This window comes from Solea senegalensis, linkage group LG11 (genome assembly GCF_019176455.1).
Source record: "Solea senegalensis isolate Sse05_10M linkage group LG11, IFAPA_SoseM_1, whole genome shotgun sequence".
Lineage (NCBI taxonomy): Eukaryota > Metazoa > Chordata > Actinopteri > Pleuronectiformes > Soleidae > Solea > Solea senegalensis.
This window is the reverse complement of record NC_058031.1, coordinates 25,319,241-25,341,785: the sequence shown is the minus strand read 5'-3', so window position 1 is coordinate 25,341,785 and position 22,545 is coordinate 25,319,241. Positions and strand designations below refer to the sequence as shown.

The 22,545-nt window shown below is 46.1% G+C and overlaps 1 protein-coding gene across 1 annotated transcript in view; it reads left to right on the top strand.

Moving 5' to 3' along the window:
• The window catches only part of LOC122777319 (ERC protein 2-like), a 106,075-nt gene that overhangs the window by 37,450 nt on the left and 46,080 nt on the right, over positions 1-22,545 (top strand). Inside the window, exons 3-4 of the mRNA XM_044038483.1 lie at positions 5,707-5,883; positions 11,975-12,031. Of these exons, the coding sequence (XP_043894418.1) occupies positions 5,707-5,883; positions 11,975-12,001 (204 nt within the window). The 3' untranslated portion in view covers positions 12,002-12,031. The remainder of the gene's footprint in view (positions 1-5,706; positions 5,884-11,974; positions 12,032-22,545) is intronic.

The following is a 22,545-nucleotide window of genomic DNA, read 5'->3' as shown; positions in this document are numbered from 1 at the left end:
AATGCGTCTAAATGAACATGTGAAGAAGAAGAAACCGATGGATCAGGTGAGTATTTGTGGCACGTCAGAGCGACGCACGCCCTCTTCGCAGTGTTTTCGACTCGCAGGCATCGTACGTGCAAGGCCTTCAGTCTGCTCGTGCTTTAGCGGGTCAGACCTGATTAAAGGAGAACATGCTGTGGCTTTCTCCAGCTGCCTGCGTGTTTCAGGCCTTTCTTCTCTGCCTCCCATGTCCATATGTGTTACTACAGCTTGGCTGTAATCAGGACAGGCTTGTGATTTACAGAGAGAGCTTGGACTGGGCTTCGGAATGCAGCTGTGAGCGCTGCAGCTGAGTTTATCACTGCCATGTTTACAAAAACCCGCCACACTATCATACACATGCTCTCTGCTCTGGTCCTGGTCCTGAGGAAACCTGTGTCCACCAAGACCACCAGAGCCCTCACTCCTGTGTGTCCTCCTGGTGGAAGACATTTGTAGGAACTGTTGGCTAAAGGATCACTGAGGACGGGTTAGTTTGAGGATGTAGGTCATGGCTCAGGGAAGGAGAGATCTGGTTGTGATGGAAAACACGTTCATGATTTGTGTTTTAATGATTACCTGGAGCCACACGGGGGAGAAGTGGATAGTACTGCTGCCTCACAGCAAGAACGTTTGCAGTCTGACCGAGGTACAGTCCCGGTCAGGCTTGCGTTTACTTGGTAGGCGGGGTCTGGCTATCATAACGGCGTCAACGGACAACAATGGAGGACGTCCGGCATTGCTGACCGCTCCGATTTACACTGACGTCACCCATGACGTCAGCTGACTGTCGTAGGTGGAGTCAGTTTAGCTCCACCCTGACCAACTTGTACCATTTTACTCTGATACCCAAAGGGAAGGGTGCCAAAGACCTGGCGCCCTGTCCAGGGTGAACCCCGCCTGTCCTCTGTCAGCTGGCTCCAGCTCCCTGTGACCGTCATGTGGACGATAAACGATGGACAGTAATGAATTAGCTTTATTGACACTGAGGGAAACAGAGCGGAGTTGGCGGAGATTTGCTCTTTCAGATTTTCGGAGCTTTCTCTTGTTAGTCTCTCAGATTGGGGCGTGACCGCTTCGTGCAGATTCTGATTGAGAACACGCATCAGTAAAAGCAAACCAGGAATAAAACACATTAAAAACAGGCAAAAGGGATAAAACACAACAACAACAACATCAAATAAAAAGATGCACCATGGATTGAGAGCGGACACTGGAGAACAATGCCATCGATGCCAGTAGATGTATTCATTGCTCGTCGGTGCGTCAGTGCCGATGAGAATCTTAACTTTTTGGAATGCATCACATGCTGACAGAGCGTGTCCACCCTCCACAAGCTCTGAACTTCACATCATTTACTTCAAGCTCTTGATCCCAAAATCTTACTGTTTTCTTTTTGTACAAGCAACTTTGGATTTACTCATATTTTTCAACCTGTCCTCAAACGTAAAGAAACAGTTCACACAATCATGTCAGGTGGTCTACAGGAGAGGTCAGGGTCATTTAGTATTATGTGTTTTACTTTTAGCTCTTTGTGATTCCATATCTGACAAATTTACTTACTTACTGACCTAAATGTCCCTTTAAAGCCTCGCCCTCCTCAGCGTCTCCTTGCCCTCCTCGTCTCCTCGACCTCCTCCTCATCTCCTCGCCTCCTTGTCTCCTCACCCTCCTCTTCTCCTCGTCTCCTCTTCTCCTCGCCCTCCTCATCTCCTTGCCCTCCTCACCCTCCTGTCCTCCTCCCTCGCCTCCCTGCCCCTACTTGTCCCCTCCTCCTCGTCTCCCTCGCCTCCTTGCCCTCCTCCCCTTGTCCCCCTCCTGCCTCCTTGCCCTCCCTCCTTGTCTCCTAGCCTCCTTGTCTCCTCGTCTCCTCACCTCCCTCTTCTCTTTGCCCTCCTCCTCGTCTCATCGTCCTCCTTGTCTCTTCGCCTCCTCACCCACCTCCTCATCTTCGTCTTCGCCCTCCCTCATTGTCTCCTTCCCTGTCTCCTTGCCCTCGTCTCACTCCTTGTCTCCTCCTCCTCTCCTCGTCCTCCTCATCTTCTTGTCTTCTCGCCCTCCTCATCGTCTCCTTGCCCTCCTCGTCTCCTCCCTCCCTCGTCTCCTGCGCTCCTCCTCGCGTCCCGCCCCACCTTGTCTCCCTGCCTCTCCTCGTCTCCTCGCCCTCCTTGCCTCCTCGTCCCCTCGTCTCCTCGCCCTCCTCCTCTCAGCCTGGAGGTCAATGTTGAGCTGTTTACTCTGCAGTTTGTCATTAACACTAATGAACGCACACATTCCTCAAAGCAGACGCGCTGCCTCCTTCTGTGTGTAAGTGGAGACTACTGTGTGTGTGTGTGTGTGTGTGTGTGTGTGTGTGTGTGTGTGTGTGTGTGTGTGTGTGTGTGTGCGTGTGTGCGTGTGTGTGTGTGTGTTGGTCTGAATACCCTCTGCGTCCACATGTCCTGACCACACAGTCAGACTCCTGCAGAAGCAATTCATCACTTGACTTATCCCTGTTTGTGTCTCAGGTCATTAAATATTAAGTGTGCACACACACACACACACAAACACACACACACACACTGGGATGTTTGGCTTATGCTACCAGATATGGTTGTAATTACATGAACAGGAAGGAGTAATGTGGTTCTTATTAGATTAGCAGCGAGGACTAAACACACATCAGCCAATTTAACCCTCGGCCACAAATTAGCTTTGAAAATATTTTTTTCTGCGTCGAGGAGAAGCGTGTACAGTATTCAGCAGCAGGAGCAGCAGCAGCAGCAGTAGCAGCAGGAGCAGCAGCAGCAGGAGCAGCAGCAACAGCAGCAGCATTATACTGTACGTGGCTCGATGACAGGTGTCGGCTCACACCTGCTGCTCTCGACACCTCAGGTCACGGAGGGTCGTACACCTCGGAGCGGCCTTTCACTGCTCCACTTAACCACCGGTGTGGTGTCTCACTGTGACTCCTCCTCTCTCTCTGTCTCACACTCCGGCTGCTGCTCCTCTTCAGTTTAAACCCTGATCACACGTCCTCTCCTGTGATCCCCACTGCCTCGTCTCCTCAGTCATTACTCCTCGTCTCCTCGTCTCCTCAGTCATTACTCCTCGTCTCCTCGTCTCCTCAGTCATTACTCCTCGTCTCCTCGTCTCCTCAGGCCGAGGCACCATTCAGTAGAGTTTTAACCATTTAATACACAAAAATTAAACCATGTGACTAATTATTTGTATTATGGATAAAAGTTAAGCAACTACTTATGAGCCCCATGGACACGCACGCACACGCACACACATGCACACACACACACACCTTATCACCAGCACTTTTGAGTATATTAACATTTCAGAATCATTCAATTCAAAGAACTTTATTTGTCCTGGAGCAGAGACAAACATTTACAGAAGATTTCTTTAAAACAAACAAACGTCATAAATATTTTTAAAATCTTTCAAAAACTAAAAATGTTATTGTTGTTTATTTATTTGTCAAAAAACAAACTTTTTATTCCCAGATTTGAATCAATCCTAACATTCAAACACAGTAAAAACAAGTAAATAACTATCATTTGACGTTTTAATCAAGAAATAATAGATCAATCAAAGTTTTAGTATTTGAAAATTCATGGAGAGATAATATTAAGTTTAGCATTAAAAGTGTTATTTTGGTGAAAGAGCTCCTCTATACTGTTACAGAAACATAAACGATGATTTTTGTTTGATTTCATTTAATCAAAACAAATTCAACACTAAAAGAACTCGAACCATGTGACGTGACCTAGAGTCCAACAACCCAATCTTCTGGACTTCTGTCCATAGCTAGTCCTGATCTGACGATCCCTCCAGGTCCAGCATCCACGCTCTCACTTTGACACAAGCTCAGCACCTGCTCTGCAGTCATGTTCACCCTCGAGGGAAAGAACGGGGGCCATCAATATCTCTGCACCCACTCAGTCTCTGCCTGTCTGCATGCCTGTCTGTCTGTCTGTCTCACAGCAGCCCTCACTTACACTTACTTCACACAACAAACGTCAGACGTTTCCACAGAGTCGGCAAAACAAGAGCAAACTGTGAGTCACGTGGAAGTCTTCTCTCAGTCAGAATTAGTTAAAAACTAAAGCCAGCAGAAGAATATAGTAATATGTGTATGTGTAACATCAGTATGTGTAACATCAGTATGTGTAACATCAGTATGTGTAACATCAATATGTGTAACATCAGTATATGTAACATCAATATGTGTAACATCAGTATGTGTACCATCAGGATGTGTAACATCAGTATGTGTAACATCAGTATGTGTAACTTCAGTATATGTAACATCAATATGTGTAACATCAATATGTGTAACATAAGTATGTGTAACATCAGTATGTAACATATAGTATCAGTATGTGTAACATCAGTATATGTAACATCAGTATGTGTCAATATGTGTAACAGTATGTGTAAATATAAGTATCAGTATGTGTAACATCAGTATCAGTATATGTAACATCAGTATGTGTAACATCAGTATGTGTAACATCAGTATGTGTAACATCAGTATGTGTAACATCAGTATGTGTAACATCAGTATGTGTAACATCAGTATGTAAATAATCAGTATGTGTAACATTAATATGTGTAACATCAGTATGTGTAACATCAGTATGTGTATGTGTAACAACATCAGTATGTGTAACATCGTATGTGTACATCAGTATGTACATATGTGTAACATCAGTATGTGTAACATCAGTATGTGTAACATCAATATGTAACATCAGTGTAACATCAATGTGTGTAACATCAGTGTGTAACATCAGTATGTAACATCAGTATGTGTAACATCAGTATGTGTAACATCAATATGTGTAACATCAGTATGTGTGTGTGTACATCGTCAAGTATGTGTACATCATCATGTGTACATCTATCACATCATGTGTAACACATCAGTGTGTGTAACATCAATGTGTAACATCAGTGTGTGTAACATCAATATGTGTAACATCAGTGTGTAACATCAATGTGTGTAACATGTGTAACATCAGTATGTGTAACATCAGTGCGAAACATCAATGTGTAACATCAGTATGTGTAACATCAGTGTGTGTAACATCAGTGTGCGGAACATCAAGTAACATCAGTGTGTAACATCAGTGTAACATCAGTGTGTACATCAGTGTGTGTGCACATCAGTATGTGTAACATCAGTGTGTGTAACATCAATATGTGTAACATCAGTGTGTGTAACATCAATGTGTGTAACATCAGTATGTGTAACATCAGTATGTGTAACATCAGTCCAGCTTTTGATGAACATCACTAACGTCTTCTGGTATTGAAGCAGCTTCCAGTGTCTCACCTGTGAACACCTGAGCTGTGTGCTGTTTTTAAATGGTACTCGTTCATAAAGGCATCATCAGACACAGAGTCCTCGCTGTTTACACACACACACACACACACATGCATATTTCAGTGTCGTTTGAATCAATCAAGAGTGAAACGAGCTGCTTCAGCCTGAAGGAAACTCTTCTGACTCCACACTGAACCATAATCTGCCGTACGTGTGGCATCTGACAGACTTACGATATTTCATCAGCTGCTTTTATGACCTGTCGAGTGTTAGCGGCTCTCAACATGTCCTGCCATCATCCAAGAATCCCTCAGTCTACTCATGCTGAAGCCCAGTGTGTGTGTGTGTGTGTGTGTGTGTCGCAGACTCAGAGCAGAATGAAGCTGATCGCTGATCACTACGGCGACGAGCACGTTCCTCCTCTTCCTCCTCCGCAGCATCACCCGCACCACGCTCACCACGTGTTGCATCCAGCCAACGCACACCACCGCAACCTGCCGCGAGGCCACGCCCACTCCAACCACAGACCCCCCATGGACCAGGTGAGTGCAAATGTGCACACAAACACACAACTGTCAAAGTGAATGAAGACTTTGGTGTGGGAGAGTGAGTGGTTCACACACGTTAGTTTCCTGTTGGAAAAGTCTGTCTAACCGTGAGATAACTCGTCGACTTCAACTGACTGTAGATACGTCGTTCACTTTGACCGCAGTGACACAAAGTGACCACACGAGGCAGCAGAGGAGCAGCAGCTGCTGCTGTGTCCCCGCCGCTGAAATCATATAAAACTGTGTCTTTACCTCCATTCACTTTACTGAAAATTCATCCTAAAGATGAGGAAATAAAGGAGAGGGGAAGAAGAGCAGAGGCTGCAGTACCACTGACACACACAGGGGGAGACAGAGAGCAGACTGTCGCTGAACCAGCTCCGTGTTTGTCGACAGTTTGTCGTTAAAACCGAGAACAGCGTGGTGAAAATGTCGCTACTGGATTTATAGAAATGATCACGGCGTTAGACTGTGACATTCTCTGCTGGTTTAAAGACGTCTTATAAACAATAATCATCAATCAGCAACGACTGATGTCAAATCAGTTTCCCTTGTTTCTGCTGGAGCCTCTGGGATTCTGCACAAAAAAAGAGATGATAATGATGATAATAATAATAATAAGGAGAAGTAAAGCTTGGACTTGTTTACACAGGCAAACGCATTGTGGGCTCCCGGCCTGATGCGTTTCAAGTTGATGTAATTGTGTAGTTGTCGTCGTCAGCAGCAGCAGCAGCAGCAGCAGCAGCAGCAGCCTGAAAATTCCCCCTCTCTCTTCTCACTGTCTCCTCTCCTGCAGCCGCGTTCACTTCCTGCCAAAGCACTTATTCATATTATTTAGTGACGAGGCCCGAAGGCTAAAGCCTCTAAATGATTGTTATTGATGGATGGGATGTGTGTGTGTGTGTGTGTACCATTTGTTTGTGTGTGTGTGTTTCATCTCGGGCACGATCTCTGTGTATCACATCCAGACGGCCCCGAGGACACACTTAATGTGTCTGTTTGAAGACAGCTGAGGAACAAACATCGTGTTGTTATCGGCAACACAGCGTTCACGTGCCCGCACATGTGTGTGTGTGTGTGTGTGTGTGTGTGCGTGCAGACGCACACCTGTGTGTTTGTTGATACGATGTACCCAGATGAAACCGCTCACGGGAGAATCTTCAAAGAGAGATGGAGCTGATTTCATTGTCCTGACATCAGCTGATAAGCATGTCTAATTTTTTAATTGCGACATAAATCCATCACAGACATCGATTGTGGGGAATTCCACTCTGTGTGTGTTCATTTTGTTGTCCACTCAAACACACTTTACACCGCACCCATTCACACACGCAAACCCTCGTCCTTCTCATCTCCACTGATCCACCGTCGTCCCAGCACTGAAGTGTGACCACGCAGGTTTGGTTTGGTACAGTTAGGTTCAGTCCTGGTCCTGGTCCCGGTTTGTGTTTGGACTGAGAACAGTTCCTGTACCTGGGCTTTAGTCAAGCTAAGGTCTTAGTCTGACTAAACGTACTCTGCAGGAACAAGAACAAAGTTACAAAGTTAGTTCTGGTCCGAACATTTCAAGTGCAGAACTCTGGGAAGTCTCCTCACAGGAGAACGACAACATTTACAGAGTCTCTGTAGGTGGCGCTGTATCTCTCTATGAGCTAGTATCAGTATCCTGTTGACCTTTACGTGACTCTTTGTACTTCAGGGACAAAGACCAGGGAGGACATTTTGGACAAGTCTGACTATAGTCTGACTAAGTGTTTACATGCAGGAGTAATCGGACTATGAATCATATTATCCGGGTATGTTAGTCCGACTAAGATTAGCTCCATTTTAGTCAGACTAACGTGTAAGTAAGAAAAGTGAATTATTGTCTTAGTCCGACTAAGATCAGGACTCGTAACATGAATGGAAACACACGAGTGACGAGAACACGACACCACGCACAACAATGGAGGACGTCCAGCAGCTCGACTTGTGGCTGTTTGTCTCAACAGGGCGTCGTGGTAGAACCGGTGTAGCTCCGCCCCTGACCGTACCATTTTACTCCTGTATCCAAAGGGAAGGAACCATCGGGGCTGGTTCGTTTGCTGGTATTTATCTGTATGCTACTGTGCGCGGCGCGTTCCACTCGGTGGAAACTCACCGTGTGTGTTTTGGCGTCCGTGCGTAAATTTAAACGAGCGTTAACTTTCATCGAACACTGAATGTATTTATTTGTTCACCAAATCAACTTTCATCTGTGTGAAGTGTGAACACTCACTGATCCCTCGTGTGGACATGAAAAAAAAAAATCGAAACTTTAATAGAGACTCTAATTCGGCCAATCAACATAAATTTATGAGTTATTTTATTATTCCCCGACATTCTTAACAAGCTTTCCCAGCAACATTAATAATACTTTCTTTGGCTTTTTTCAGTCCGACTTGAAGAGTTAAAATATCACTTACAGCGAGCTACTGTTTCACATGTCAAACACTATAAACAGCGCCGCAGTAAAACAGAGCCGCACTGACGGAAGGATATTTATACATGCAAAGTGCAGGGGAGTAATGTGTGATACTAAAAAAGAGGCCCCCTGCTGTCCGGGCTAATACGAAGCATACTGTGGTTACAAGTGTTCTGAAATACGACGCAACAATAGGGAGATTTAATAGCTTGAAAATATTATTCTAGCAAGTCAGATGTAAAACATAACATAACATAACCTAATAACTACACAGCGAGCGTCTGAAAGTGCTCCGTCCGGGATTGGAGGCTGATTTTGAGGCTGTTTCACGTCAGCTTTTTCTTCCACACACCAAAGTATATAAAAGCAATAAAGTTAGACGTAAATTCTTCCTATAACGTTACACAAAAATAGATTTTAACATGCATGTACACTCCTGGAAGAGATACAGTTCAAATGTGTGTGTGTGTGTCAATCAATCCCAGGCGCCTCACATTCTTCAAGGAATCAAAAACCGTCCGCAAACGTAAAAAGTCAAAAAGGAAAACATCAAACAAGCGATCGCGTCCTTCCCTCGTGTCCTCGCGGCCAAGGTATTTGTGGTGTGATACATGGATATGAGTGTGTGTGTGTGTGTGTGTGTGTGTGTTTTGGAGACAGGGAATCCCCAGTGCACGTTTGACTCCAGTTTATTCAGCCGCTTCAGGAACATTTATAAAGTCTGGAAATATGTAATAGTGCATATCAAGTAGAACAGATGTGGGAGTTTTGGACTCAGGTAGAAAATCCCTGCGGCGATGCATATTCATACACATGTAAATACACGAGCTGTCAGAAGCTAACGCGCTAATGTCTGCGCAGATCCCTCCTAAAGAAAAGATTCACATTTTATCCTCGTGATTAAAAGTTCCTGTGGCGTTGGATTCTGACACACGGACGAGGCGTAAACAATCTGTTTCTCTGTCGTTTCGGAAAAGTTCTCCATAAACGCGACATTGTTTGACAAAAAAATCACAGAAACAGAGACAGAGAGAAAGTGTCTCCCAAAACGTGCGGAAGAAAAAAAAACAATAAAGAATTTAAAGTTTGTTTCTGCAAGAAAACAAACACAAATGAGAGCAAAGTTAAAGTGATGCAGCGTTTACAGGAGCAGCTAGGAGATGCATTCAATGACCCAGGCCTGTGTTTATAAGAGCATTCATCACAGAAACATATGTACAGTATATATACACACAACGAGTGCAACACATACACATACACACAAACTTGTTTTTATATCTTAGTGAGGACACATCATTGACTTAATGCATTCCCTAGCCCCTTATCTTAACCTTAACCATCACAACTAAGTGCCTAACCGTTAGCCCTTACCCTAAACTGAACCCAAATCCAATTCTAACCCTTACCCTTAAACCAGGTCTAAACTCTGAAAAAGCCCTTTAAATTTGTGGAGCCCAAACAAAATGACCCCACAGAGATCACACACACACACACACACCAGAGGGATTGGTGGTCAGAGGTCAGAGGTCAGCCAGCCTCCTCAAATCTGATCTTTGACCAAATGAGGTGGTGAAGTGTGTGTGTGTGTGTGTGTGGGGGGGTTTCTTTTGTTTCCTTGAACGCAAGCGAGCGTCTTGTTTTTCTTTTCCCTCCTCTTGCTCTTTTCCGTCTCGTCTCTTCATCCGTCTCTTTCATTTCTCTCTCCTGTCCCAATTCTTCAAATTTCAAATATAAAACCCGAGTGTGGCCGGGGGCCGGCGGTTCAGCGCGCTGCACGGCCGGGTCCAGAAAACGCCACTGGGAGGATGATTGATGATGATAATGATAATGATGATGAAGAAGGGGCTGTACGCTCACCCCGGAGACCGCACTGCCTTTCCAAGATACAGGCCGAGCCATGAATAACAGAGCGCCGACCACATTTGCATGAGCTCAAACACACACACACACACACACACACACAACTAAACAAACATGTTAGCACAAACGGACAACACACGGCGTCCAGACCACATGTCCTTCAGAGCTCATTCGTCCGTCTCCGTCCTGGAACGCTGATCGTGTACAAACGGTTCTCGTCTCGTGACCGCGGTCACGGGACGCGGCGTCAGCACCAAGCGTTTGACATCACACAGCAGCAGTCGTTTTGAAAAACACGGCACAGTTTCAGGAAACGTCGTCATCCACAGGAAACAACTGTGGCAGCAGGTTCTCAAACTGCGGTACATGCGTATAAACTAGGGAGCTGAGGAACTTTGACTGGATCGAAAATGAAACGAATAACATATAATAACAATAATGTGTGTGAAGTATATGTGAGGAAGAGGAGGACAGGAGGAGGAGGAGGAGGATAATTGCATGTTTTCTCCAGGTTCAGATTTATGGATTAGATCATTTGGGAACTCTAAATGTGAGAGTGAATGGTTGTTGGTGTCTGTGTATCACTGTGATGGACTGGCGTGTCCAGGCTGTGACTCCGCCTCTCACCCTCCGTCAGCTGGGATTGGCACCAGCGACCCTCATGTGCAGGATGAAGCGCCAGAAAATAGATGGATGAAATTTGTGTCTTTTGGCGTTTTCCACTCTATCCACTCGGCCGTGTATGGTTTTACTATAGCTCCGCCGCGATGTGGGCGGAGTTTCTTTAAGTTTTTATTGTTGCTTTGACTCTTCAGTGACGACACGTCAGAGCAGGAAGTAAGACAAACAGCAGACGCCGGGTTCTGAGAATATTTGTTTCATAAATTTGCATGGTCTGAACGTGCCATAGCTCCGCCCCCCTGAAGACAGGTGAAATCTAATAAGAGGAGACAAGTTCAGGAAGTGGCTTTAGTCTCTTGAGATGTGTCTGCACAGTGTGTGTGTGTGTGCGTGTGTGTACTTTGACGGGCATATTGTGTTCACGTTGTTCTCGTTTAGCCGTGTGCCAGCTCCGCTGCCAGATACTTGGCAGCAGCCGCACGAGGAAATGAGAAACAGCCTTAATATGTTTATCAGAGACAGGACTGTACCACCTTTTTCTTTTCAGGGTTGTTGTTGTTTCTTCTGCACGCCGCCCACTCCGCGTTTATGAGAAGTAGCACGTATGGTTTGTGTGTGTGTGTGTGTGTGTGTGTGCAACCTGGCAGAATGAGTCGTTACACGTCTGGCTTTGTTTACGCCGCCTGTCACAGCCGCTCACTGCCTGTTAGCATTTAGCATGTAGCATGTTCCACTGAAAGGCCATTATATCTCTAGCTTAGCTGCGTCGGTGTAGTTTATCACGGCTGTCACAAGCACTCAGTCGGAGCGTAGCTGCTGTGGGACTGAAGCCAAGTCCCTCGTGTGCGAGTGTGTGTTTGTTTTGTTTTTTTGCCGTAGCGTTAGCATTGTCTCCTCGTTGCCTGGGCTCAGTTTAGCATTATGCAGGCTAGGGCTTGGCCGCGGCTCAATTAAAAGCCGCGGGGGTTAGGAGGAACAGAGGATTGGGCAATGACGAGACTCCACTTGTAAAAAAGCGTAACCACTGAGCCACATTTGGTCCAATAAAGTTTGTTTTAAAGGGACGCCGTCCTCTGCCATATGTCTTTTAAATTGAAGTATGATATTAAAGTTGATGGTGAGTGGATGGTTGATGACATGTTTCTTCTATTTCTCTCACAGGATGATGAAGAGGGAATTTGGGCATGATGACCGCCCTCCACCAGACGCCTTCCTCCAGTAAGTTTCTACTACAAAGAGAGTTAATAAAGGCATAGTTCGCGTTTTTCCTGTCGTGTGGTTGAGGGCCTGACACATAGTTCACACTGACTTTGGCGCCGAGAACCAGTCTGGTACACCCTCAGTGAGAACATGACTGTGTAAAACTTAACTTAACCACTTAGCAACACTAATGCCACTTAATCTCACTGTTACTCACACATGTACTCACACTGGAAACTTCTCATTCTCCTGCACCAAAGTCCATAGAGTTTTGCCTGTTTCCTGCTTTTGTTCATAAAGATAAAACTTGATTGATGTGAGTGATGGAGGCCGCAGTGGATCAACACCTCCTGCGTGCTGTGATGTTCTCTCTGGACCTTGGTGTGGGAGAGTGAGATGTGACACAAACTGCTGCGTAACAGCACGATTAAGAAGCAAACATGTTCTTAAGATGGAATAGATTTGAATAAATGTCTAATGTCAGAGCATCTGTGTTGTTTTAAAATCTGCCTGTGGGTCAGTAACTCAAACAAGCTCCTTTTTAAAAAGCTGGACTCCCACTTTAATGCTCTTTAATGATCATCTACACAATAGACTTCTCCAGTGAGCTCAAGTAACCGTTAGCTGGGAAATTTGATGGCACCACAATAACCACAGCATTACCCGACTCTGACAGAAGAGAGCGTAATAGAACTCGGCTCCTTGGGCTCGACTAAAGACTCCCATGTTGGTCGTGTGGTTTACGGCCGACTCTGTGCAGTCGTCACACGCAGGTCGCGCTGCGGCGCCGTAGGTAACGTCGCCTTATTAGACCTGCACATGACCGGCAGCCTCGAGGAGAGCCAGAGGTGATCAAAACGACATGGTGAGAAAAAGCAGAGATGGATGAGTCCGTCTCTCCTCCTTCCACCCCTGCTGTGTGCCAGTGTGTGGTGAAGTTAATTACAAACCTACACTCACTCAAGCCCCGCCCATTGTTCTACTTCTTTATGTCTGTGAGCTGAAAAAGCATAAAATAAAGAATGCAGAGTCATAAAGGATAATTCTGGCCCCCCCATGGAATCAGGATGCCTTTGAACGCAGAAAGAGGTTTTGGTTTGCTTGGAGCTAATTTGAAAAAGAAAAGATGGAAATGCGACAGATGAGAGAGGAAGAGGAAGAGTAGAAGTGGGCGTGTGTCAATGTGGGGGTGAGGTGGACTCTAATCCACAGGTGGACCATCACGAGCAACCTCGGTGACTTAGTCGCCGTGGATGAAGCGTCCTGCAGCCTGTGAGCGGTTCGTCTCCGAGCTCGCGGTGAAAAACCTCCAGTTGTGATGTTTATGTGTGTGTGCGTGTGTGTGTGTGTGTGTGTGTGTGTGTGTGTACATTGCTGAGCTATACAGTGCCGGAGCAGCCCACATAGCCCTATAATCCAGTCCATGTGTGCTGAGAATGCAGCAGTGTCAGGATTCACCGTAATGAAACAGACCACACTGCCCTCTTTCTCCGGCTCTTTCCATCGCTCCATCTTTTTTCCATAACTCCAGGTCTTTTCCACCTCTTTTTGGGGGATTTTTCGAGCTCTCCCAGCTCCGACGTATATATACACGCCTTCAAGGTAAACCAGTGACTATAGCCTCCTGCTTTGGTATCTCCAATCAGATATCACCATAGCATATGTGTGTGTGTGTGTGTGTGTGTGTGTTAGTGCCTCTTATCCCAATCTAATAGAATAAGCCGGGCACATTAGCCTTTAGCGCAGCGCGGTGTTGTGGCTGGTGATATCAGCGCCGCTCATCTATCCGCCGCTGTTATTCTGGCAGCGCGCGACGCGAGCACAGCTAACAAGTATTAGCCGTTTCTCTATGGGAGAACAGATGGGAGCTATTTAGCGGCGTGTAGCTACAGCGCAATAAGGCCAGGCCTAATCCCCATATCCTGTCCCTGAGTGAGCCCTCCCTAATACGAGCAAACAGAGATGACAGCGCAGATAGACAAATAGCCGCGGATCCGTGTGTGTGTGTCAGTATCTTTGTGGGCGATGCGCGTTAGCCGTGACCGGGCTCATGTCGTATCCCCTGGCTCTCAGTGTGAGGCCACATTGTGAATTCCACACAAACCTAAGTGCTGAGTTGGAGTTGGCAGGTTCCACTTCCAAGTGTCCAGGTGTGGATTTGTATTGGTTAGCCATGGCTGTGTCTTCAGAGGACACTGCACTCCCATTGGCCCGCTGTGCGGTTGTGTACGTCCTGCTGTTGATTACAGAGGTTTTGTTTACCCTCTTGGCCTCCAGGACACCCCCACCTCCTCCTCCTCCTCCTCCTCTAATGAAATAAGAATGTCCTTTTTGGACAACGAGGACATGAGGAAGGGGGTCGGAGGGAAAAAAAAAGTGAGGCAGAAATGAGTGGTAGTTGACGGGGAGAGAGAGAGAGAGAGAGAGAGAGAGAGAGAGGTTTTCTGGAAACGTTATGCTTTTATCCCACCGTGAAGTTATTTGTACTGAATGAAGTGAAAAGAGGCTGAGAGGCTTTTCCAAGTGGGGACAGAAATATGTTTGTGTGCAGGAAGCAGTGAGGCCTTGTTCAGGTTCAAACAAGTCAAGAAGATGGCTTTCATTTGCCCGGTGCCGTGTTTGTACGTCTGCATGTGTCTCACGTGTGGATTCACATCTTACACAGAGAATCTGAATCACGAGACTCAAGTCTCCCAAACTAAAATACCATGTTTGAATCTGGACTCTGATCTTCTGGGACCGTAACTCCACCATCCACCTTAGACTCTTAGACTCTAGAAAACTACGGACTGTTGATCCGTCCAGGGTGTGACTCCGCCTTTGGTGATTTTGTCAGCTTCTCAGTAGCATGATTCTTAAAGGGTTGAATAAGTGGAAAGTGAAAGTTATCTTAAGAACTCATCTACAGCCATAAAATCTACATAAATGATGGTCATAAGAGGGTTAAAGCCACTTAACATCCTCAGAGTCATTGTGATGGTTAAATGTAAATTGTTGTGAGGAGACTGGCGGATTGTCTCTACTGCCCCCTACTGTTTGTTAGAGGGAAAACCAGCCCACCGACCCGGAGTCCTCAGAATGCAGTGAGAGTTGTTTTTTAGACGACAGAGAAAACCCAGAGGAAACATTTTCAACGTCTGAAAAACGGATGATGACCCGCATGGACAGGGACAGGGACAGGGACAGGGACATGGACAGGGACAGGGACAGGGACCTCACAGTGTTTGTGAGTCACGGACACAAACATCAGAAGTGTGTGGATCGTGTTGACAGGTGGACGATCCTCCCTCCAGCAGGGACAGACCGATAGAGAACCCGGATCAGTCTTCTATCAGGTGTTTATCCTGCTCATGTAAAAACATGAGCATAAACGCTGCATATGAAATATGAGAAAGAACACTGACATTTGAAAATAAAAATAAAAATGTAAAGCCATAAAAAGCTTCTGTAGCTTCCTGTAAGCTTTAGGCTGGAATGACTCCTCATAAATAAAACAGTGGGGAAGCAGTGGAACACCGGTGGATCAGCGGTGGATCAGCAGTGAAACAGCGGTGGATGCCCCGCGTTGCTTAATGGATGTAGACGAGGCCGACACAGGACAGACGTGGAGACATCATGGCTCACTGTCCACTGTCTCTCTCTCCGCCGCTGACGTGAGATTCCGTGCAGAACAATGAGCGAGTAAAGTTAAGAAAGAAAGAGAAAATGACGCCGTGATGATCTCTGTCTCACCAAAGACAAAAGACAAAGACGGACTTGGAGGACAATCACTTGTCCAGATGCAGAGCTGCTGCACATCAATAAAAGAGGACGCCATCATGGAACGAGATGCTCTTACAAGTTGTCCTCTGTCTTAAGCTGTGTCAGCACATTCTGTCCTTGAATTTGAAGGAATTGGTCCTGGAAAGTCCTTGAATTTGATGTGGGAACAATAGTAAACATCTATTATCTTCCGCGCATGGATGACGGCGTGCTGATGATGGCACAAATACCTTCCCCGTGTTATCATCACAAGTGTCCTCGGGACATGTCTGATGGGTTCCTGGACCCTCGTCTTTGAGTCTAAATGAATTTGTTTTGTGAAATCTAGACAGAGTGAGACCTCCAACCTGCTGTCTGCACACACACACACACACACACACACACACACACACACGTGTGCCTCGTGTCTTTGGTGTCCACTGACCCGCAGCCTGGAGGTCAGCGGAGGCGTTTGACCGGGGACATCCCTCTGTCAGCTGTCAGCGTCGTCGGGCTGCGGGGTCAAAGGTCGTTCTCCCACGTTGAACGTGAGTGGAGAGAGAGAGAAAACATCAATAAACTGAGCTGCACCTGAGAAACACACACAACGACAACAACAACAACAACAACGACAACAGTTACGTTAAAGCTTTCCAAAAGTGGAATTTTAAAGTACTTTTCCTTTGTCGGAACACTGAGGCCACGCCTTTTAATGTAGACTTTTAATCATTAACAAATTTGACGCGGCTAGCTCAAACGTGTTAGGACGCCTTTGTTCAAACGCGTAGATTAGCCATGGAGCTAATGGAAGTGCACAAAAGAAAAAATCAAATCACAACAAACAGGATTCAGTTTAATTAGATTTATGTCGGAAAAAGGCGAAAAAGACAAATTACAGAAATCTTTTAAATAAAATAAAAAGTTGTGCAACATGTGAGGTAGGAACACGCCCCGCCGCCTCCACCGCGTGTGACGTCGTGAGTGATTTGACAGAAACACATTAGTGTTTAAACGCCACGCACAATATCACCTTGAAGTAGCTCAATGAAGAGCAGTGATTGACGCTGTCAGCGTGTGAAGCTGTGGACAGACGGGACCCAGAGACACACACACACACACACACACTGAGAGACAGGAGGAGGGAGGAGGAGGAGGAGGAGGAAGGACGGGCAGACAAGTTTATTCCTGTTTTTTTCTGTGTGTGAAAAAAAGAGTGAGTGGACAGCGAGACACCTGATGTGAGGATCATACACAGCTGCTCGTCTGGACACACTCATCACACACACACACACACACACACACATCCTTCGTGAGGATCCTCAAAGACATCATGGATTCCTGAAACCATGACCCTAAAACCAGGTCTTAACCCTGAAGATGCCCTTTAAAGTTTGTGTGGACCAGCCAACATGTCCTCACAAAGATAGGTTTGTCCACACAGTCTACCAAACACACACACACACTTGTTTTTTTTACATCTTAGTGAGGACACATCATAGAAATAATTCATTCACTAGCCCCTTACCCTTAGCCTTACCCTTACCTTAACCATCACAAATGAGTGACTAACCCTAACTCTTACCTTAACAATAACCTAAACCTAAACCTAATTCTAACCCTAAAACCAGGTCTTAACTCTGAAAGACCAGCCAACATGTCCTCACAAGGACTTTGGAATGTTAAGTAGAATTTGGGTTTATAAGTCGCATTTTTAAGTCTTTTTAACTTTGATCTCCAGCTGTTGGCTTTGACGTCGCGCTCGTGACTCTCAGTCTGATGACGTCACGTCACGTTTGCAGAGCAGGAAGTAAATAAACAGCAGGAACTTAGTGAAACCAAACCGATCCCTGACCTTACAGCAAAGGTCACCGTCTTCATGATCGCCGCGTCTCAGTTTCTAATCAATAATCAGTCTGTCTGGTGTTCTCCTGTGATGGCTCTGACCTCAGCAGCTTTATTAAAGCATGATGCTAAAATGCAGTGGTTAAGTTTTGGGCCGTCTTGTTTGTTTCTTGGCAGTCGTGCCGCTTTGGCATTGAAAACAAACTTTTGGGCACGAGTCTCACTCAGGCAGTTGAGGGTTACTTTGACATTTGTTGGGTTTAAGTGCACAAACACGTGTGCCAAAGGACAATAAGCACTTACTTTTGTTTCCTGGGTATGTGTAATTGAAATGACACTGCAGTGCTTACTCAGTTTTCACCAGAGAGGCTCTGGCTCATAAACTCGCACACACAAAGCTGCTGACAGTGAAATCTTGTCGCTGGTAGACTCTGACAGATCTCGCTGATGTGAAGCGTTCACTCGGTGACACGAGTCTCTGCGTCTCTTTACGCTGACAGTAAATGGAGAAAAATCCCACAACTAATCAAGGAAATGGCCACTGATTTGAGGGAAAACTCCACAATGTTCCCGTCACCTCAGGACATCACGAAAAACATCTGCAGAGACATTCTTTTTTTCTTTGAGTTCCTTTAATGTTGGAAAGACTTTGATGGCTTCATTTTACAGATCATTTATTGGGTCAATTTTAACCGTTTAATCTGTTTAATCTCCTTTCATGGCAACGTTTGTCTGCAAAACAAAAGTGTTTGGTCCAACTTTCACAGAAGGCTCTGTCCATCCTGTCCAGATGTGACCATCTACTTCTGGATGGAGATCCAGGCTCCCCAGAGTCTAAAGATAAAGAACTCAGACATATAACGTTACCTTTGTTCCATGTGCAATCAATGAGATCAATTTTCTTTATTTTTGCAGTTCCTTTTATTGCACTTTGATGACAGATCCTATAAACCTGATATTTGATCAGTATTATTTTTTTGCAAAACGAATTCCCCCTGAGAAACAAGAACATTTTGAACTGTACTGAACAACACTTTGTTATTTATAGGAGCAAGAAGTCCACAATTCTTTGGCACTCTTCTGTTGGTACCAGAGTAAAATGGTGCAGTAGAGCCACGACAGTCAGCTGATCGGGCGACAGGATAGCGGTGTTTCTTCGACGTCCTCCTTTGTTGTCTGTCACCAGGCCACGCCTACTTTACCATGCCAAATCAGCGCTAATGGCAGCAACAGACAGGAAGTTAGCCAAGCTTTAATAGCATGCTGTAGAAGGTTCTGGAAGATTCTGCATGTTGTTCTGACTGTTATGTCAATGTTCCCACGATTGTGACACCGTGAGAGGAAGTTGTAAGAAAACCCAAAAGACGACGAGAGCAACTTTAAAGCTCTGTGTCTGCAGCCTTTGTAACTCTGTAATAAACTGTATTATTTAATGATAGCAGGAAGGTTTGACGATTAACTAAACCTGCACAAGGGTACGACCCTGATTCAGGACAATCAGAGGCAACGAGAGGACAGCGAGACACTGACAAATAGACTCTTCATTATCTGTCAAACGTTTACAGGCTTTGTGCAGACTGGGGACGTTTCAAGGGTTTTAAGAAAGTCCAATAATCTTGTCCTCAACATGTCCACTGAGGACAGAGGTGTGAGGACATGAAGACAGGTGTGAGGACACGAGGACAGAGGTGTGAGGACACAAGGAGGTGTGAGGACAGGACAGAGGTATGAGGACATGAAGACAGAGGTGAGGACATGAAGACAGAGGTGTGAGGACAGACAGACAGAGTGTGAGGAGACATGTGAGACACAGAGGTGTGAGGACACGAGGACAGAGGTGTGAGGACATGAAGACAGATGTGAGTACACAAGGACAGAGGTGAGGACACAAGGACAGAGGTGTGAGGACACAAGGACAGAGGTGTGAGGACATGTGAGGACACAGAGGTGTGAGGACACGAGGACAGAGGTGTGAGGACACAAGGACAGAGGTGTGAGGACACAAGGACAGAGTGTGAAGGACAGAGGACAGAGGTGTGACACAAGGACAGAGATGTGAGGACATAAGGACAGAGGACACGAGGACAGAGGTGTGAGACATGAAGACAGAGGTGTGAGTACACAAGGACAGAGAGGACACAAGGACAGAGGTGTGAGGACACAGGACAGAGGTATGAGGACATGAAGACAGGTGTGAGGTGTGAGGACATGAAGACAGAGGTATGAGGACATGAAGGACACAAGGACAGAGGTGTGAGGACACGAGGACAGAGGTGTGAGGACATGAACAGAGGTGTGAGACACAAGGACAGAGGTGCAGACAGAGGTGTGAGACATGAGGACACAAGGACAGAGGTGTGAGGACACAAGGACAGAGGTGTGAGGACATGAAGACAGAGTTGTGAGGACATGAGGACAGTTGTCTGGGAGCGGCCATCTTGGACTGTGAAGGTGAGACACGATGACTTTGAATTACAAGTTATTAAAGCTCGCTGCTTGTATCTGTGATGTTACGAGCAGCGTTTACACAGAGAACAATGTTGTTACGCCTCAAACATGAGCTCCGTCGTGACTCTGTGTGTGTAAGTGAACACGTACATGATGTGACTCTGTCAATTATTATTATTACTGTACGTCAGTGAGCTGCAATGCTCTCCTCTGAAGCCACTCATCCTCCGCTCTCTGCCTGAACATGTCAGGTGAGACGGTGTCTTGTCTGTAAACCGCACTCATAAATCAGTGCACCCTTCAGCCCTCCTTCCCTCACTCCTTCCCTTCACTCCTTATCACCTATCTCCATCGCTCCTTCAGATGTCGTCGCCACAGACACGCTCGCACATCCAAGCGTTTCTGCGGTTTGCTCGCAGAGAGCGAGAATATTAGAGATGTTGTGGTGGAAAGTCATGATGTTGAGGTCAAATATGAAGGGAAGATATTGGCAAGCGTGTGTGTGTGTGTGTGCATGTGTGTGTGTGTGTGTGTGTGTGTGTGCGTGTATGTGTGTACGTGTGTGTGTGTGTATGTGTGTGTGTATGTGTGTGTATGTGTGTGTGTGTGGTGTGTGTGTGTGTCAATGTGCATGTGCATGTGTGTGTGTGTGTGTGCGTGTGTGTGTGTGTGCATGTGTGTGTGTGGTATGTGTGTGTGTGTGTATGTGTGTGTGCAGCGTGCATGTGTGTGTGGCAGTGTGTGTATTGTGTGTGATGTGTGTGTATGTAAAATGTGTGTGTGTGTGTGTGTGCGTGTAAATGTGTGTGCGCATGTGTGTGTGCGTGTGTATGTGTGTGTGTGTGCGTGTGTGCGTGTGTGCATGTGTGTGTGCCTGTGTGTGTGTGTGTGTGCGTGTGTGTGTGCATGTGTGTGTGCACATGTACATGTGTGTGTGTGTGTGTGTGTGTGTGCACATGTGTGTGTGCACATGTGTGTGTTGTGTGTGTGTCATGTGTGTGTGTTTGTGTGTGTGTGCATGTGTGTGTGTGTGTGTGTGTGCACATGTGTGTGTGTGTACGATGTGTGTGCGTGTGCGTGTGTGTGTGCCTAAAATAGACACATAGAGGGATTCTAGCGGGATTATAACAGTGTTTTGTGAGATTATGAAGATGGCTGAACACAAAAGTCCTTCCCTCAGGAGGAACTTGCACCTGGGGAGGCACTTGAGTGTGTTTCTGTGTGTGTGTGTGTGTGTGTGTGTGTGAGTCTCAGCAGGATGCTCTCGAGGTCAGATCCCCTGTTAAAGCTGGATTACATCCCATAGAGAAAGTATGAACATCCACAAAGACTCACTGATGGAGGGAGGTGTAGGGATTTGGGAGACAGAGGAAAAAAGGGAACCGCAGTCATTTCATTTTAAACCTGTTATTTTGTTATTTTATGCTCGGACTTCCTGTGCGCACACACACACACACATAAAATATACCTCACACCCTCAGGTCTCAGGGGGGGGTTAAGGCCACAGACCCACAGTGAGACTGCCAATCATAGACGTGGGGGGGGGGGTGTGCTGTCGGAGGAGTGGAGGATTCACACCTGCTCACTCGTACGTGATCATTACGACTCAAACGAGGTTGTTTTCTGGGTGTTTACAGAGAGTTCATTCACACAGTGAAGCACAACTTGCCCCAAAAATGTAGGCGATGACAGGAGAGGGGTAAGAAGTGAGCACCATAATATCATAATATAATATCTGTATTATTACAGTGCAGTTCTCACTCAGTATGTGCCAGTTCAGTGTGTTTCCTCATGCAGAGGTGAATTGTTGTTGTCTCTGCGTGTTTGTCCTCCGATGGACTGGCAACTGGTCCACAGTGTGAGCTGGGATCGGCTCCGGTGACCCGCGACCCTCGTGTGGCAGAAAAAGCAGTCGACGCTTTTTCTTTGCAGGAGCTGTGGAACTTTGACTGAGTCCAGTTCAACTTCATCACATTAACGTCCCTCAGCCCACTTCAGATCCTGAACTTTCCCTTTAAAGAAACGCCGTCCCTACTAAACACAGCAAAAATATACTGTAAAAACACTAAGTGCCTAATACAACGTGAATATTTATGATGGAGGCCGACACCTGTGCTAATACTGTGGTAGCGTAATAAAGCTAAATGTATTTTAACAAGTAATAGCAAAAGGTGTTTTAATATTTTCTTTCCATATTGTAATAACACCAAAGCTGCCACCGGACACTCCTCGTAGAATTGAAGAGGGAAGCGAACAGGAATTTTCCTGTTTCCTCCCGCGGTGCAGAGTCAGCGGCGAGAGCAACAACCCCTGCGCTGCCACTCTACGTTAGCGGCTGACCACTAATTAAGCCTCGTGTAACAGCAGGCTGCAGTTTATTTCTCACGCTACACCAACACTTTCCCAAAGGTCGCCCACTTCTTCTGGGAACTGGTGTGAAAACAAAGATGTGCTGCGTTACCGTTTGTCCAAACAGCCGCACTTTCCTTCGTAATTGATTT